Consider the following 18,590-nt stretch of genomic DNA (forward strand, 5'->3'; position numbering starts at 1 on the left):
AACTGAGGTACTCCCTGTATGGGAGGGACTTCGTGTCTTGGGTGTGCCAGTGTCCATCAGCTGAAGGTGGCCTATAACCCACATAGTAATTACTATGGCTGCTCCGTGTCCCGTGATGTACTCCAAGAAAAGGATTTTACAGGTAAGCTGTTATAAAAATCTTATTATTCAGCAGTTCCTCCCATGTGTTTCAGTTGTAGAGGTTAGGAGGAACCTTCTTTTGTGTGTTTTCTAACAGCCCCAATTTAAACTCTTTTCCAGGTGGGATTCCCTTCCAAGAGCAACAGTCCCAGCTGTGAATATTCCCAACTCGACTTTGATAGTGATGAGGACTTTGTAACTTTCTTCAACTGTGAGTGAAATGTGTTATCACTCTGTCTTGGGTTAGTGGGCAGTCCTTTCTGCTCCCGTCAGCAAAAGTGGGTTAGTGAGGTGTCCTTTCTGCTTCAGACAGTAAAGGTGGCTTAGTGGGATGTCCTTTCTGCTCCCGTCAGCAAAGGTGGCTTAGTGACGTGTCCTTTCTGCACCAGTCAGTAAAGGTGGGTTGTCTTTTCTGCACCAGTCAGTAAAGGGTGATTAGTGGGGTGTCCTTTCTGCTCCTGTCAATAGAGGGAATAGTGCTGCTCCCAAGTTTGTAGAGGGGAGATGACCTCCCCCCATCATTAGGAGAGAGCAGGTGAAGAAGTGGGGATAATGGGATTTTGTTTGTCCTCTGGACTGTGGGGGGGGTAGTAGTGGTCCTTTCTGCTCCAGTTAGTAGAGGGGGAATAGTGGTTGGTCAATGAGTGGGTTGGGAATAGTGAGATGTGGGGGGATTTCCATAGTTCATAAAGTTTCTTGTCTCCTTGTTGGATTTAGCTGTAGTTTTCCCTGTTTTGTGACTCAGATTTCAAAGCAATGATGGGGGATGTAATGAGAAGGGCGTGTCGTTTGAATCCTCACGCCAGCTTTCACATGGCTGCTGAATGGCTTCAGTTCCAGCTTTCTGCTCCACTGGACCCGGGACCAAATAGCTGTAAGTAGTAAACACCAGAGATGTGTGGTGTGTTTGTTGCTGGTCACTATGTGTGAGCCATGTGTAGATCCACACATGGATATACTCTGTGATCCCTTACATCTCACCAGCTGTGGATGGTGACATTTGTGTTTTGTATTGCAGCCAAGGCTGGAGAAGGACTGTGCACCCTCTTGTCACCCTCATACATTCAGTGGGAAGCCATGACGTTTTTCTGCGAGTGTGTCTTCAACCAGGTTGTACGAGTGCTCCGGAAAGAGGTGAGATTACTGTCGGGTCCTTGTACGCAGCTTACAGCCTCAGGATTGGGTGCACCAGGGAATTTGACCCTCAGGATTGGGTGCACCAGGGAGTCTGACCCTCAGGATTGGGTGCACCAGGGAGTCTGACCCTCAGGATTGGGTGCACCAGGGAGTCTGACCCTCAGGATTGGGTGCACCAGGGAGTCTGACCCTCAGGATTGGGTGCACCAGGGAGTCTGACCCTCAGGATTGGGTGCACCAGGGAGTCTGACCCTCAGGATTGGGTGCACCAGGGAGTCTGACCCTCAGGATTGGGTGCACCAGGGAGTCTGACCCTCAGGATTGGGTGCACCAGGGAGTCTGACCCTCAGGATTGGGTGCACCAGGGAGTCTGACCCTCAGGATTGGGTGCACCAGGGAGTCTGACCCTCAGGATTGGGTGCACCAGGGAGTCTGACCCTGAGGCTGGGGAGGTAAATAGCAAAAAAAGCTGAAGCTCTGACTTTTTTGGTTTTCTATCCTCTGTTCCATCTCTTCTCCCAGGATCTGCCTGTCAGTCAGGGTGTAGAGCTTCTCCAAATTGTGCTCAGCTATCAGACCAAGGACCCACTGATCCTGTCCTGCCTCCTCACCAACCTCTCCGCACTCTTCCCCTTTGTGCGCTATATGAACGGTTTCATGCCTAGCATTCTGACCAAGGTGAGTGCATTCTTGTCATATGACTCTCCCCACCTTTTCTGAACTGCGATCCATCTCCCCCCATTTTCACCATGCTGTTTGCCTGGCTGCATAGTCCTGGAACCAGAGTGCAGCAAATATAAGCTTGGGATAAAGTCCTAACTCTTTATCTGTATTCCTTTTTCAGACTCAAGTGATTGAAGCTGTTGTATTAATATGACAGCCAGGCAAATTGCATTTTCACAAGGAGATTTCAGCAATCTGTTTTTCTTATGTCAGGTTTCTTTTAAAATGTGTGTGCATTTCATATTTCCCAGGTGCAGGCAGAATGTGGAGCTCTCTAGAGTCAGACTAGCTGGAAGTTTATATGGCACTTTGCTTCTGTGCTACAAAGTAATATCATTCACCCGCATCCTCTGTATTCATGATACACACACATATAAGCAGATTAAACTTCATGAATGGAGGGATTTCTTTTTAAAATTCTTGTGATTAACCCCGTCCTCTCTCATGTTCACAGCTTTTCTCCGCCGTCACCTTTGAGCTGAATAATAAGGTAATGATCATTTAAAATTCTGATTATATTGTGCTCTGATGTTATATACAGTCTGCAGATAGAGATGAACAGGTCATTTTTTTATGGGTCAGATTTATGGATCTCTTATTAAAATTCAAACTTCACGACAAACATTAGGATTCTGTCTGCATTGCCAGATATTATTATTATTATTATTATTTGCTATAAAAATACTTCTGCTCCCTTAAGAGACTAAAACCCTAGGTAAAGCTCTTGTGGTCTCAGGCTACCTGGAGCATTTTGGACATTTCAGCTCATTAAAAAATGCATAGAGATTTGTTATTATACAGACTACTATGACTGGTAAATATTTCTACAAGGTAACAATCAGCAAGCTACAGACAGGGATCAGAGCCTATATACAGTGGGGAGGGGGGGGGGGGAGTATTTGATCCCCTGCTGATTTTTGTATGTTTGTCAGTGGGCAAAGAAATGATCAGTCTATAATTTTAATGGTCGGTTTATTTTAACAGTGAGAGACAGAATAACAACAAAAATATATAGAAAAATGCATTTCTAAAAAGTTATACATTGATTTGCATTTTAATGAGCGAAATAAGTATTTGATCTATCACTTAGCAAGATTTCTGGCTCCCAGGTGTCTTCTATAGAGGTAACGAGCTGAGATTAGGAGCACTCTTTTATAAAGGGAGTGCTCCTAATCTCAGCTCGTTACTTGTATAAAAGACACCTGGCCACAGAAACAATCAGATTTCAATCTCTCCTCCATGGCCAAGACCAAAGAGCTGTTCAAGGATGTCAGGGACAAAATTGTAGACAAGGCTGGAATGGGTCTACAAGACCATCATCGATCAGCTTGGTGAGAGGGTGACAACAGTTGGTGCAATTATTCGCAAATGAAAGAAAAACAAGAATAACTGTCAATCTCCCTCGGTCTGGGGCTCCATGCAAGATCTCACTTTGTGGAGTTTCGATGATTATGAGAACGGTGAGGAATCAGCCCAGAACTACATAGAAGAATCTTGTCAATGATCTCAAGGCAGCTGGGACCATAGTCACCAAGAAAACAATTGGTAGCACGTGAAGGACTGAAATCCTACAGTGCCCGCAAGGTCCCCCTGCTTAAGAAAGCACATTTACAGGCCTGTCTGAAGTTTGCTAATGAACATCTGAATGATTTGGAGGAGAACTGGGTGAAAGTGTTGTGGTCAGATGAGACCAAAATCAAGCTTTTTGGCATCAATTCAACTCAGTGTTTGGCGGAATGCTGCCTATGACCCCAAGAACACCATCCCCACCGTCAAACATGCAGGTGGAAACGTTATGCTTTGGGAGTGTTTTTCTGCTAAGGGGACAGGGCAACTTCACCGCATCAAAGGGACCATGGACGGGGCCATGTATGATCAAATCTTGGGTGAGTACCTCCTTCCCTCAGCCAGGGCATTGAAAATGGGTCGTGGATGGGAATTCCAGCATGACAAAGACCCAAAATACATGGCCAAAGCAACAAAGGAGTAGCTCAAGAAGAAGCACATTAAGGTTCTGGAGTGGCTAGCCAGTCTCCAGACCTCACTGGCAAGGAGCCTCCCGGGCACAGAGGGGTATCCCGGAGCTCCTGTGGGCACATACCACCTCCCTTGCTTTCCACCCAGACCAGGTGCATGGGGGCCGGAGGGTCAGCTGGAGTCCAGGTCGCGGCTGTTTCCAGCAACTGCGGCTTTATAGGGAATGCTGGAAACACTCCTGGGATAGGAGTGAGTGTCCTGACCGGGTGGAGCAAGATGGTGCCGCTTCCGTTTCTGAGTGGCATCACTTCTTTTTCCGGTCTACGCCAGAATGGCGGATCCGTAGACACTAGAGGCCAAAACGCTCCTTCCGACGGTGGGACGCCAGCAAAATGGTGCTGATCAGCGGCGTCCTGGCCATAAGAATCCGGTGGAGTCAGGCGGAGGTCCCACACGCCCCTCACACCTTCTGGATCCTCACAGCAGGGCTCCTTGGAACGGAACCAGCAGGGACCAGGAATGGAAAGAGAGGAGGACACAGCGGTGCCTACAACCCAGGAGGAGGCCACGGTGGAGAGTCGTCCTCTGGCAGAGGGGTCTTACCCACACCCCTTGTGAGTGGGGGGGCAGGAGAGAGAGTGTACAGACTGTTAAAGTGTTTTGTCTTGTCTTTTTTGTCTCCTTAGAACCCAGTGGATCTGCTCAAGGGGCCCACAAGGCTAAGGGCAAAAACCCTCCTCCCCCTAAAATAAAAAGGTGTGGGTATTGCAATGAAAAGCTCCCACAAGATCATGTAAACCCTTTTTGTTACAGATGCATACATTGCCGGGAAAGGAAACCTCACAGGTTATGAGGGACTTCCTTAAAGTACAGTCAGAAATGCTTTCTACGCTCCAATCTCTGAAGACAGTTATAGCATCTAAAGAGGGGACTAGCACTCGTGGCAGAGAAACTCTGTCCTTTAGAGAAGGTACATCCGACAGAAGTCCGAAAACCCTGCAGAGCCCCCCCCCCCCCCCCTCCCTCTTTCACTTTGGGAGTAGATGAGTTTAAGGATCCGGAGGAGTCAGATGAAAGCTCATTAGAGGAGGGGGAAAACTCAGATTCTGAGAGCCAGGATAGTGATTGTCCTAGATGTAATAGACACCTTTTTTTCCCGTGGAGGACCTGGGGCAGTTACTCAGGGCGATCTATGCCTCTGAGGATATCCCGGAACTTCCAGTTAAGGCGACAGCCCGGGATAAGATGTACAGGGGGTTGGGTAAACCTCAGTCCAAGGTATTTCCCAGTTCATCAAACTCTGAGGTAATTTTGAGAGAGTGGAAGGACCCGGAGAGAAAGGTCCTTAAGCTCAAAACTTTGAAGAGGAGGTTTCCCTTTGGGGAAGAAGAGGAGAAGTTCTTCAAGAACCCCAAATTAGATTCAGCCCTGTCACAGGTCTCTAAGAAATCTGATTTGTCTTTTAACATTAAAGACCAAATGGACAGAAGGGCTGAAACGCTACTGCGAAGAGCAAGGGATGCCAATGTGGCAGCCATTGCTCCTGCCTTGGCGTCTGCCTGCGTAGCAAGAAATGTGGTTGCTTTGCTGGGCAGGCTCTCCGGACATGTTGCTGGAGAGAGTAATTCCAAAGAAGTCACCGACTCTCTAGAGATAATAAGCAAGGCTGTTGCATACTTAGCAGATGTGGCAGTGGAAACTGTCAGGACCACGGCTAAATCAGCGGCACTATATATATATATATATATATATATATATATATATATATATATATATATATATATATATATATATATATATATATATATATATATATATATATATATATATATATATATACATATATATATATATACACACAGTGGGGACGGAAAGTATTCAGACCCTCTTAAATTTTCACTCTTTGTTATATTGCGGCCATTTGCTAAAATCATTTAAGCTCATTTTTTTCCTCATTAATGTACACACAGCACCCCATATTGTACACACAGCACCCCATATTGACAGAAAAACACAGAATTGTTGACATTTTTGCAGATTTATTAAAAAAGAAAAACTGAAATATCACATCATGGTCGTAAGTCAAGTCAGACCCTTTGCTCAGTATTTAGTAGAAGCACCCTTTTGATCTAATACAGCCATGAGTCTTTTTGCAACAAGTTTTTCACACCTGGATTTGGGGATCCTCTGCCATTCCTCCTTGCAGATCCTCTCCAGTTCTGTCAGGTTGGATGGTAAACGTTGGTGGACAGCCATTTTTAGGTCTCTCCAGAGATGCTCAATTGGGTTTAAGTCAGGGCTCTGGCTGGGCCATTCAAGAACAGTCACTGAGTTATTGTGAAGCCACTCCTTCATTATTTTAGCTGTGTGCTTAGGGTCATTTTCTTGTTGGAAGGTAATCCTTTGGCCCAGTCTGAGGTCCTGAGCACTCTGGAGAAGGTTTTCGTCCAGGATATCCCTGTACTTGGCTGCATTCATCTTTCCCTCAATTGCAACCAGTCGTCCTGGCCCTGCAGCTGAAAAACACCCCCACAGCATGATGCTGCCATCACCATACTTCACTGTTGGGACTGTATTGGACAGGTGATGAGCAGTGCCTGGTTTTCTCCACACATACCGCTTAGAATTAAGGCCAAAAAGTTCTATCTTGGTCTCATCAGACCAGAGAATCTTATTTCTCACCATCTTGGAGTCCTTCGGGTGGTTTTTTTTTTAGTAAACTCCATGCGGGTTTTCATGTGTCTTGCACTGAGGAGAAGCTTCTGTCGGGCCACTCTGCCATAAAGCCCCGACTGGTGGAGGGCTGCAGTGATGGTTGACTTTCTACAACTTTCTCCCATCTCCCGACTGCATCTCTGGAGCTCAGCCACAGTGATCTTTGAGTTCTTCTTTACCTCTCTCACCAAGGCTCTTCTCCCCGATAGCTCAGTTTGGCCGGACGGCCAGCTCTAGGAAGGGCTCTGGTCGTCCCAAACATCTTCCATTTAAGGATTATGGAGGCCACTGTGCTCTTAGGAACCTTAAGTGCAGCAGAAATTTTTTTGTAACCTTGGCCAGATCTGTGCCTTGCCACAATTCTGTCTCTGAGCTCTTCAAGCAGTTCCTTTTGACCTCATGCTTCTCATTTGCTCTGACATGCACTGTGAGCTGTAAGGTCTTATATAGACAGGTGTGTGGCTTTCCTAATCAAGTCCAATCAGTATAATCAAACACAGCTGGACTCAAATGAAGGTGTAGAACCATCTCAAGGATGATCAGAAGAAATGGACAGCACCTGAGTTATATATATGAGTGTCACAGCAAAGGGTCTGAATACTTAGGACCATGTGATATTTCAGTTTTTCTTTTTTAATAAATCTGCAAAAATGTCAACAATTCTGTGTTTTTCTGTCAATATGGGGTGCTGTGTGTACATTAATGAGGGAAAAAAATGAACTTAAACGATTTTAGCAAATGGCTGCAATATAACAAAGAGTGAAAAATTGAAGGGGGTCTGAATACTTTCCGTCCCCACTGTGTGTGTGTGTGTGTGTGTGTGTGTATATGTATGTGTGTGTGTGTGTATGTGTGTATATTTATTTATTCTCTATCTTTAATCTTTTTCTATCTAAAATATGTATTGTGTATATAATAATTATATCAGTTTGTGGACTCTAACTTGACTAAAAAATTTACACTGATTTGGGGTATTTTCACCAAGGAAATGTAGCTGAATACACTTTGGCCTAAATTTATGAAGAACATTTATTTACAAAATTTTATAACCGAAACCAAGAAAAACGCGTTAATAAATATTTTTTATATATATATATATATATATATATATATATATATATATATATATATATATATATATATATATATATATATATATATATATATATATATATATAAATATAAATTTTTTTTTTCTTTATTTAGCAAAAAGTAAAAAACTCGCAGCACAGCTGGGGGGGGGGGTTGGGCACGCTCCCTAGCGTGGCGCATGGATCACGTTCTAGGTCCAAGGTGACGTTTTTAAAAAAAAATTCAGTTTTCATTAGTTAGTCCTGGTTTGGCATAGTCTCAGAAGCTTTGGTGAGTCCTGGCAGGGTTAAAGCGACATTAAAGGCAAGTTTTTGTTATACTTTCCTGCTCTGTGTATTGGTTTTGCACAGAGCATCCCAGGTACTCCTCTTCTCGGGTCTCCCGCTGGCCAACAGCTTGCTGTGGGGGGGGGGGGGAACCCCAGGAGGCTCGCTCTGCATGTCCATTCAGATACAGAGCCGTGACTTGGCCCCGCCCCATCTCCTCATTGGCTTACTGTCTATGATTGACAGCAGCGCCAACCAATGGCTATAGAAGGATATGCTTTGTTCATATTTCATGTCTGAGGCTTACAACCACTTTAAGTTATGTTTAACAGAAGCATTTCGGGGGCTTGAGGGCTGCAAGAGGGCAATATAGAAAATATCAAATGTTTGATTATAAGGGTCAATCCCAATCTGAATCTGTAATCTTCTCACATAGTCCATTTAACTCTCCTTGCCCCCTAGGGTCCCCGGACCCGCTCAGTAAAGGGTGTCCGCCGCCATGCCTGCGCTTCCATTATCAAGATTTGTCGCGATACCCCGGAACTGGTTCTGGTAAGTTGGTATGGCTCATGTGGACTGGATATGGGGGTGACTGGCGCTGCTTTGTAAGCCATGTACCTGTATTGGCACGTGACAAGAACCCATTTAGCACGCTAGCTCTGATAAGTCTGATAAGTGTGGAGAGGGGTGGCATGGGCATGTATCATGGTTTATCATATGATGGAACCCGTAGCGGCCTATTTCTGGGGTGGCACGCCATGGGCTCAAGACATTTTCTGCTAACTTCCCGTATTGTCATCCTTCAGCCTCACTTTAATCTCCTGAGCTCACACGCCATGCTCCTATTTATGGATGAGCATCTCACGCAGATGGAGAAATATTCCATGCTGGAAGCCCAGGTGATGATTAGCAACCACTTCAACAGCTACGAGAAGCAGCGAGACTTCTTGGTGCAGCTGCTGAGTCTGGCCACCTCTGTCTGGTCATCCCAGGAAACACAAAGGTGAGAGAATTCTGTGTACAAAAACAATGTTCTTTATAATATCTGATGGAAGATCCTAATTATTTATTTAAAATTCTGTCCTCACAGAGCCATCTCCTCCCCAGATGAATTAATTTCTTATGTGGGAGCTGAAATGCTGAAAGGACTGGAAGAAGGGGAGAGTCCTTGCCAGGCCAACCGCTCTCAGGTGAGTGCCCGCTGTCTATGACCCGCTGCCATGTTAATGCCCAGTGTTCATTGTGATTTGCTGCCAGGTTGATGCCCACTATGACCTGCTTCTAGGCTAGTGTCCGCTATGTCCCATGTGAGTACCTTCTGCCAGGCTAGCGCCCACTTCTGCTCCCTCTCAGGTGAGTGCCCGCTGTCTGCTTGCTATTGGCCAAAAACCTCTCCAAGTGGTAGTAAACTTTTTTGGAACTTGTACCTTCAGGTAAGCTTACAATCAGGCTTAACTGTAGGTACAATGAATATCTCCTAAACGTGCATGGTTTTGAAGATCTTCACATAAGCAATAGCCGATGACGTCAGCCACACATGCGCAGTGACGCCCTGCATTCAGGGCACACAGTATGCTGTTGAATGCAGAGCGCGGGATTGATGTCATTGCGGTGCCGCCCACTCAAATGGTCATTTGCGAACCGGGAAGGAAGACCGGGTGAAGATGGACGTGCCGGGGTAGCCATGACAGTGCTGCACTGGAGGGTTGTTGTGCAGGTAAGTGTGTCATAATGTTCTCGTAAGTGGCGCATACTAGCGTGGGGGACCTTCCTTTTTTTTTTTTTTTTTTTTTTTTTTTTTTTTTGCGATTTGCTACCACTTTTTCACTGTCCACTCACACCTTGTATGATCAGCATGATGGCAACTAATAGCTGGTTTGAGTCGCATAGAATTATAAATTGCAGCTCATCTTCATAATGCTGCACAGCAGTGGCGGCTGGTGAATTTGTAGGGCAGGAGGGGGGGGCTGGAACTCTCCCTTCCTTTTTGACCCCTCCCACTTCTCATAAGCCCCACCCCTCATAGAATCCACCCACTCGGTCCCCTATATTTCACTTCCACCCATAGTGTCAGGAGTATACGGCCCCAGAATCGCAGGACAGAGTATACGGCCCCAGAATCGCAGGACAGAGTATACGGCCCCAGAATCGCAGGACAGAGTATACGGCCCCAGAATCGCAGGACAGAGTATACGGCCCCAGAATCGCAGGACAGAGTATACGGCCCCAGAATCGCAGGACAGAGTATACGGCCCCAGAATCGCAGGACAGAGTATACGGCCCCAGAATCGCAGGACAGAGTATACGGCCCCAGAATCGCAGGACAGAGTATACGGCCCCAGAATCGCAGGACAGAGTATACGGCCCCAGAATCGCAGGACAGAGTATACGGCCCCAGAATCGCAGGACAGAGTATACGGCCCCAGAATCGCAGGACAGAGTATACGGCCCCAGAATCGCAGGACAGAGTATACGGCCCCAGAATCGCAGGACAAAGTATACGGCCCCAGAATCGCAGGACAGAGTATATAGATCAGCATCACAGAAACGGTATATAGGACTGCAGCACTGCCCAATCTCCCCACCCCCAGCGCGGGTCTCCCTGCACTAACAGCAAATCCCCCCCCCCCCGGGACAGCACTTACCGGGCTGTGTTGTGACCTCTCCTCCAGTGCAGACAGCAGCGGTGCCGCTCCTCCAGCTTCCTCCGTGCTCTGTGTCTCCTTCCGCCAAAGCGCTGGGCATCCAAAAGGATCACCTGGTGCTTTGACCAGTAGGGGAACAGCTCTCACTGACCTGCCTCCTGATTGGCTGGGAGGCACTGTAGTGTGAAAATAGCGAAAATTCATTTGCTATGGTCACACAATTGTGTGGGATCAAGGGCGCATTCTCTGCGCCCCAAGTCTCCCCTTTTTTTTTTTGAAGCCTATTAGAGCCTCTGGCTTTAATCACGTGCTTAAAAAAAAAAAAAAAAAACCCTCCCACCCCTGCCATAGGAGTCCATGCGTCTGGCGCCCTGAAAGGGGCCAGGCGCATGGATAGGGAGGCGGCAGAAGGAATGGGGGGGGGGGGGATGGCGTCGCCCACAATGCGCGGGCCGCCACTGCTGCATAGGACACATGTTAGAAAAAAAAAACAACCCCCCTTCAAATCACTTTGCCCAGCTTATTTTATTACTACTTCAATTTACTCTTCATTGCCTTCTACTATAAAAATAGGAGCCATGCATCCGTAATGGTGTGACCTTGGAAACCGTACCTGGACCGCAGTCTGTAATTTTGCTTCAACGTTTGGTCCCTTTCCACTTCTGGATTCAGTGCACCACGCCCTTGTCCCCTCCATCCTTGTTATCCACCTCTGGACTGACTTCTCTCTGATTCCTTCTCAGAATGATGGGCTTATGATGACTCGGCACTCATAAACTTGATGATGTTCCCTGTTGCTAATCCCACATCTGTGTGTGTGTATTTGGTGTTGACAGCTGAGTTTGTGCTTGTATGCGGTGGAAGGAGTGCTGCGAAGAGCCCGATGGCCCAGTGACCTAGAGGTAGCAAAAGCTGGCGGATTTGTTGTTGGTTACACTTCGGATGGAAACCCCATTTACCGCAACCCCTGCAGCGAGCAAGCGCTCAAACTTCTGGACAGCATCTTCTCCTTGGTGCGGTAAGAGTCTGCTCCCATTCTTCCATGCTGTATACACAGCCAGAGACGTCCTCCTAGCATGCTTGTTCTATGGTAATGAAGCGGGGATAAGGATGGCAACCTGGAGTTTGCACATTTTAAAGACAAACTATAGCCAAAACTGTCTCACCAAGTGCTATAGCAATGAATGTGAGAACTGGAGTCCTGACTTAAGTTTGCTTACAAAGAGAGTGCAACAGAGCGTATGAAGAGAAGCCTAAAGGTCCTCTTTAACCACTTGCCCACTGGGCACTTAAACCCCCTTCCTAACCAGACCAATTTTCCGTTTTTGGCGCTCACATTTTGAATGACAGTTACTCAGTCATGCAACACTGTACCCATATGAAATTTTCTTTATCGTACATCACGGGACACAGAGCACCATAGTAACAACTATGTGGGTTATATGCCACCTGTAGGTGAATGGACATTGGTACACTCTAAAAAACAGAAGTCCCCCTTCCCTATATAACCCCTCCCATACTTGGAGTACCTCAGTTTTTTCGCCAGTGTCTAAGGTGTTGGTCGGGGTTGATGAAGTGCTAAGAAAGCTCCGCTAAGTAATCCCTGACGGGATCAAGGAGCTGGGCAATCGGATCCATCTAAAGTGCTGAAAGCCAAAATGGATGGTGCCCGTTCCTCATGGAAGAAGAGCGAGGTTTCTGCCTGTAATGCATTCTCTTTTGAGAGCCAGACCCTGGGATCCGATACCTTGGTCATGTTTATACAACCAAAGAGTTGCTCCAGCAGGGTGCTATACAGGTCCAAGGGAGTGGACCCAGTAAAGGGGGACTCGGTCCTTGAAGGTCTGTTATGACACGGCCCGCCATGATGGGTGAAGGCTGGATCTGTCTGTAATAATCTCCAGCAGTCCTGCGGTGGGACGGGTTAGTCAGAATGATCCTAAGAAATGTATATATTATTGACTTTTGGACTTTCTTGTATGAGTATGCGATGCCTTGCCTGTGTTTTGCCACTAGAGGGTGTAAAAGCAACATACCTGGCATCCAACATTCCATGCTTCCCCTGTGTTTATACTCAGTGTCAGCAAACACTTCTGCAGACAAGCATTGATCCTTCTCCGCTCTGTCAGGCCATCGGTAGGTTTGGGGGGACCATCGGCCTCAGCAAAGCTGTCAGTTTCCCCCCTGCTGAGACCCCTCGCCTTACCCTCGAACCATCCTTGCCATGGGACCGGCCTAGCCTCGCGCACAGGAAAAGTTCCTTTTTTTTTAAAAAACGCCGGCGTGCACGTGATACACGGTGCAGACGCAAGGCTCACTGACTTTAAAAGCTTTTCACTCTGGAAGTGTCTGGTTGGCTAACGGAGGGACAGAGAGCATACAAGGGCATGTAAGCTGTATGGGTGTTTGGATACAAGCATTTTTAAGAGGGCATGTTTACTGAGCATTTATAGCGGCATATTATTCATTTGCTGGACTAAAGCTCAGCAGTAGATGCACTTTGTTGGTACCTTTGCTTTTTGTGCTTAGGACTATGTCGTAAAAAGCGGAATACAACAGGGGGGAGCGCAAGGTCGCTGCGGTCAGAACCTGGGCCTCCTAGTCGCTCGTCTGCAGTTCAATCCTCTCCTGAAGGACCTGGAGCATCTGGCCAGTCTGAGCCACCTAGACTCCAGGCATTGTAGCTACCTCCAATATTTCAGCCTCTGCATACGTTACTAAGGACGATTTTGGACGATTACTGGAGCAACTGATTTACGCTGATTGGGATCACCCAGATAAGCAGTTTTCTCCTCCTAAGAAGTTTTCTCTTCTCTATCCTATGGAGAAAAAGTTTTCAAAGAGGTGGGATTTGCCAGCGGTAGATGCTGCTATCTCCTCTGTGAACAGGAGTTTAACTTGTCCAGTGGACAACATACAAGTATTTGGAGATCCAGCTGATAAGAAGCTGGAATCTCTGCTTAAAGCCTCATTTGCATTTGTCAATCCCTTAGGGATGAAATCAAGCAGGTTATTAAGAGTCCCTGCTAGAACTGAAGAGGCCCAAAGTTTAGCTGAGCTACCTAGGGCCTTATGCTCTGCAGTGGACACTATCAAGGATTCTATCCATCAGGTGTCTCGCTTGCGCTTATGTTGATACATATGCGTAGGATTCTGTGGCCAAAGAACTAGTTACCATGCAAAAAGCTCTTGGCTGGGTTTTCCCTTTCATGGAGAGAGGTTGTTTGGGGAAGATTTGGATAAATATATCCAAAAGATTTCTGGGGGTAAGAGTACCCTTCTGCCGGTTAAGAAAAGGAATAGACGTCCTTCTTTCAAACATGCTTCCCCTCCGATGCCTGGGGCAACAGCCTCCAGGCAGTCTCGACGGCCTCCACCGTCAGGGGCAAAGAGTAAGCCTCATAACCAAACACAGTGCCAGAAAAAGCCCTGGGGTCATCCACAAAACAGAGTCCCAAGGCTTTCTCGTGAAGGGGCGCCCCCGCTGGATTGAGTGGGGGGAAGACTTCGGTGGTTTTCAGAAACTTGGTAAAAGGAAATCCAAGACAAATGGGTCCTCTCTGTGGTAGCCCTAGGCTACAAACTAGAGTTCCAACAGTTTCCACCGTCTCGTTTTCTAAGATCAAACGTTCCCAAGGACCCAGTAAAGAAAAGTAATTTCTGGCACTGGACCAGTTAATGTCTCAGGGAGTAATAGTAGGGGTCCCCTCAGAAGAGAGGGATATGGGGTTTTATTCAATTCTCTTTACGGTACCAAAACCAAATGGAAATGTCAGACCCATTCTAGATCTCAAGGATCTGAATCACTTCCTAAACATCCGCTCCTTTTGCATGGAGTCAATCCGGTCAGTTGTATCCACCCTATGGGGCGGAGAAGTTCTAGCATCCATAGATATCAAGGATGCGTATGTACATGTACCAGTTTTTCCCGCTCACCAGACGTTTCTGCGGTTTGCGTAAGACTTAGGGGCCAGGGTATAGCAGTAATGGCATACCCAGACGACCTGCTACTGGTAGATCAGTCAATAGTACGGTTGATCCAAGGGGTGTCCAGAACGGTCAGTTATCTGAAACACCTGGGTTGGATTCTCATTCTAGAGAAATCATCCTTACGGCCGATAAGGAGGCTGGAGTATTTGGGCCTGGTCATAGACACAACCCAGAAAAGAGAGCTGGTCCAGGTGGTCAAGGCAAGGAAGGGTCCGTCCATTCGCCTTTGTATGCGATTATTAGGGAAGATGGGTAGCTTCCTTCGAAGCGGTTCCTTATGCCCAGTTTCATTCAAGACTGTTGCAACACAGTATTCTGTCTGCTTGGAACAAACAGATCCAAGCCTTGGATTATCCAATAAATCTGGCCCCAAAAGGACACCAGAATCTCAATTGATAACCAGGAATTTACAGAGGGGAAAATCCTTCATACCTGTTTCCTGGAGAGTATTAACAACGGATGCCAGCCTATAGGGCTGGGGAGCAGTTCTAGAAGAGACCACTGTTCAAGGGAAGTGGTCAGAGTCCGAGAAGACTTTGCCCATAAATATCCTAGAGATTTGGGCAGTACATCTGGCTCTAATAGCCTGGACGTCCAGGTTGCAGGATTCTCCTGTCAGGATGCAATCCAACAATGCCACAGCGCAGTGGCCTATATTAATCACCAAGGGGGCACCAGAAGCCACGCAGCCCATGGGGAGGTGGACCGTATTCTGTCTTGGGCAGAGAAACATGTTCCTTGCCTATCTGCAGTCTACATTCCAGAAGTGGAAAATTGGCAGGCAGACTTCTTGAGCCTCCAACAGTTGTTGCCGCGAGAATGGTCTCTACATCCCAATGTCTTTTTGGCCATATGCCAAAGATGGGGTACCCCGGACGTAGATCTATTGGCGTCCAGGTTCAACAAGGAGTTGGACAACTTAGTGGCGAGAACAAGGGATCCACTCGGGATAGATGCGTTGGTGACCCCATGGATCAGTTTTCACTGATTTATGCATTCCCTCCAGTTCAGCTGCTACCGCGGTTGCTCCACTGAATCAGGGAAGAAGAGAAGCCGGTAATCTTAGTAGCCCCGGCATGGCCCAGAAGACCCTGGTATGCAGGGATCGTGAGAATGGCAGTAGGCGAGTCATCTCACCCGGACCTGCTGTCACAAGAACCGGTATTCATCCTGCCTTACAATCGCTACATTTAACGGTGTGGCTATTGAAGCCCACATTCCGAAATATCAGGGGATTTCAGGTTCAGCAGTAACCACCCTGATTAATGCCAGAAAGCCGGCCTCCAGGACCATTTATTACAGGGTCTGGAGGGCCTATGTCTCCTAGCGTGAAACCAAGGGTTGGTATCCTCGAAAGTATAGGAATGTAAAAATACAGCGCTAACAGAACAATAGCAAAAAGCAGCAGCATACAGTGCGATTAACACCAGAAAGTCTAAGGAATGGGGGAAGCTGCGCTAAAAATGAAGTCCATAACGGTTAACATCAAGGAAAACAAAATGTCCATTGGGAACATGAAAAATGATAATAATAACACCGCAGTGTGCCCAACCACCGTAGCTGTTGATTGAGCTTACCAGACGGCAAGCTTAAAAAGGCAGATGGCTATAGCCCAGCCAAGGCCTCTAAGCTTGCTGATGATCACAGTGTTCGTTTAGCAGGGGATCACTCACTAAAGCCCACGTGGGCTTTAGTGAGCGATCCCTTGCCATCCGAACACTGTGATCATCTGGAAGACATAGTTTATTACTATGGTGCTCTGTGTCCCGTGATGTACGATAAAGAAAATAGGATTTTTATAACCGCTTACCTGTAAAATCCTTTTCTTGGAGTACATCATGGGATGCAGAGGTCCCGCCCCTCTTACTGGGATATGTATATATTGCTTTGCTACAAAAACTGAGGTACTCCCGGTATGGGAGGGGTTATATAAGGAGGGGGACTTCCGCTTTTTTGAGTGTACCAGTGTCCATTAACCTATAGGTGGCGTATAACCCCCATAGTTATTACTATGGTGCTCTGTGTCCAGTGGTGTACTCAAAGAAAAGGATTTTACAGGTAAGCTGTTATAAAAATCTTATTTTTGTCCCTTTTTTTCCACACAAATAGAGCTTTCTTTTGGTGGTATTTAATCACTGCTGGCTTTTTTTATTTTTTGCACTATAAATGAAAGACCAAAAATTTTGTAAAAAAAAAAAAAAATGCATTTTTTCTTTTTCTGTTATAAAATTTAGCAAATTAGTAATTTTCCTTCATACATTTTGGCCAAAAGTTCCACTGCTACATATCTTTGGTAAAAATAACACAAATCAGTGTACAGTAAAACTTCAGATTGCAAGTAACGCGGTTTACTAGCGTTTCGCAGTAAGAGCTGTTTCTTTTATTTATTTTATTTTTTTAATCCTGACTTTATTTGCGAGTGTTGTCTCGCAAGACTAGCAGGATTTAAGCCTCTGGGGCGTGCAGTACCACATATGGCCAGAGGTGCGGGGGGGGGGCGCAGGTGACTCAGACGCTCGGAGGCCCTTGGGAACAGTCAGTTCCCAAGTGTCTCTGAGCGTTTCCGAGTGTCTCCGGCGCCCCCCACCTCTGGCCACATGCGGTACTGCCTACACACGAACGAATTATCTGAGTTTCCATTGATTCCTATGGGGAAACTACCTTTTGATATACGAGTGCTATGGATTACAAGCATGCATCTTGAAGAAATCATTCTCGTAATTCAAGGTTCTACTGTATATAATTTGGTCGTGAAAGTTATAGCGTCTACAAGCTATGGTGCCGATCATAGAAAATTGATCGCACCTGATGTACTAATGGCCTATCTCATTCCTTGAGACACTAACAAGCCAGGACAAATACCCCCCCCCCATGACCACTTTTTAGAAAGTAGACATTCTAAGGTATTTAGTAAGAGGCATGGTGAGTTTTTGGAAGTTGTAATTTTTTTTCCCCACAATTCTTTACAAAATGGAGATCCGTTTTTTTCTTTTTCACAAAATTGTCATATTAACAGGTTATTTCTCACACACAGCATATGCATACCACAAATTACACCCCAAAATACATTCTGCTACTCCTGAGTGTGGCGATATTACATGTGTGAGACTTTTTCACAGCCTGGCCACATACAGAGGTCCAACATCCAGGGAGCACCATCATTTGTTCTAGGAACATAAAATACACATTTAATTCCTTGACTACCTCTTGCACTTTTGAAGGCCCTGGAGCACCATGACAATGGCAACGCCCCAAAAATGACCCAATTTTTTAAAGTAAACACCCCAACGTATAATCTATGAGGCACAATGAGTCTTTTGAACATGTCATTTTTTCCCACAAGTTTTTGAAAAATGTGGAAAGAAAATAAACGCATTTTATTTAATTTTTTTTATACAAAGTTGTCAATTTTATACGATATTTCTAACACATAGCATGTACATACATAGCAAAAATTACACCCCAAAATACTTTCTGCTACTCCTCCCGAGTATGGCAATACCACATGTGTGAGACATTTACACAGCCTGGCCACATACAGAGGCCCAACATGCAGGGAGCATCATCGGGTGTTCTAATGGCATACATTTCAAATCTAATTTGACTACCTATTACACTTTTGTGAGGCACTGTAGTGGCACGGATGATCGCGGATGTGGCACGGATGAGGCAAAAATGAGCCATGATTGAGGATGGATGAGGCAGGAATTGGCACAGATCACCACTGTGGGCACTTCAGATCAAGCCCACAGCGTTGCTGCACTCAATCTCTCACCTCTCCTCGCACACTGTACCGATCGGTACGGAGAGCGGAAGATCTGAACCGGGCATGCCCTGGCTTGTTGACAACTGATCACGCCGTCATTGGACGGATTGATCACGTGGTAAAGGGCCGATGTCATTG

At 46.3% G+C, this 18,590-nt stretch overlaps 1 protein-coding gene across 1 annotated transcript in view; it reads left to right on the forward strand.

Annotated features, from left to right (window-relative positions):
* LOC141141030 (exportin-5-like) overlaps positions 1 to 18,590 on the forward strand; it is a 60,516-nt gene that overhangs the window by 27,886 nt on the left and 14,040 nt on the right. Inside the window, exons 12-20 of the mRNA XM_073628689.1 lie at positions 262 to 352; positions 887 to 1,015; positions 1,160 to 1,275; positions 1,801 to 1,956; positions 2,456 to 2,491; positions 8,514 to 8,603; positions 8,858 to 9,054; positions 9,142 to 9,241; positions 11,533 to 11,714. Of these exons, the coding sequence (XP_073484790.1) occupies positions 262 to 352; positions 887 to 1,015; positions 1,160 to 1,275; positions 1,801 to 1,956; positions 2,456 to 2,491; positions 8,514 to 8,603; positions 8,858 to 9,054; positions 9,142 to 9,241; positions 11,533 to 11,714 (1,097 nt within the window). The remainder of the gene's footprint in view (positions 1 to 261; positions 353 to 886; positions 1,016 to 1,159; positions 1,276 to 1,800; positions 1,957 to 2,455; positions 2,492 to 8,513; positions 8,604 to 8,857; positions 9,055 to 9,141; positions 9,242 to 11,532; positions 11,715 to 18,590) is intronic.

The sequence above is a fragment of the Aquarana catesbeiana genome, linkage group LG04 (assembly GCF_042186555.1).
Source record: "Aquarana catesbeiana isolate 2022-GZ linkage group LG04, ASM4218655v1, whole genome shotgun sequence".
NCBI lineage: Eukaryota > Metazoa > Chordata > Amphibia > Anura > Ranidae > Aquarana > Aquarana catesbeiana.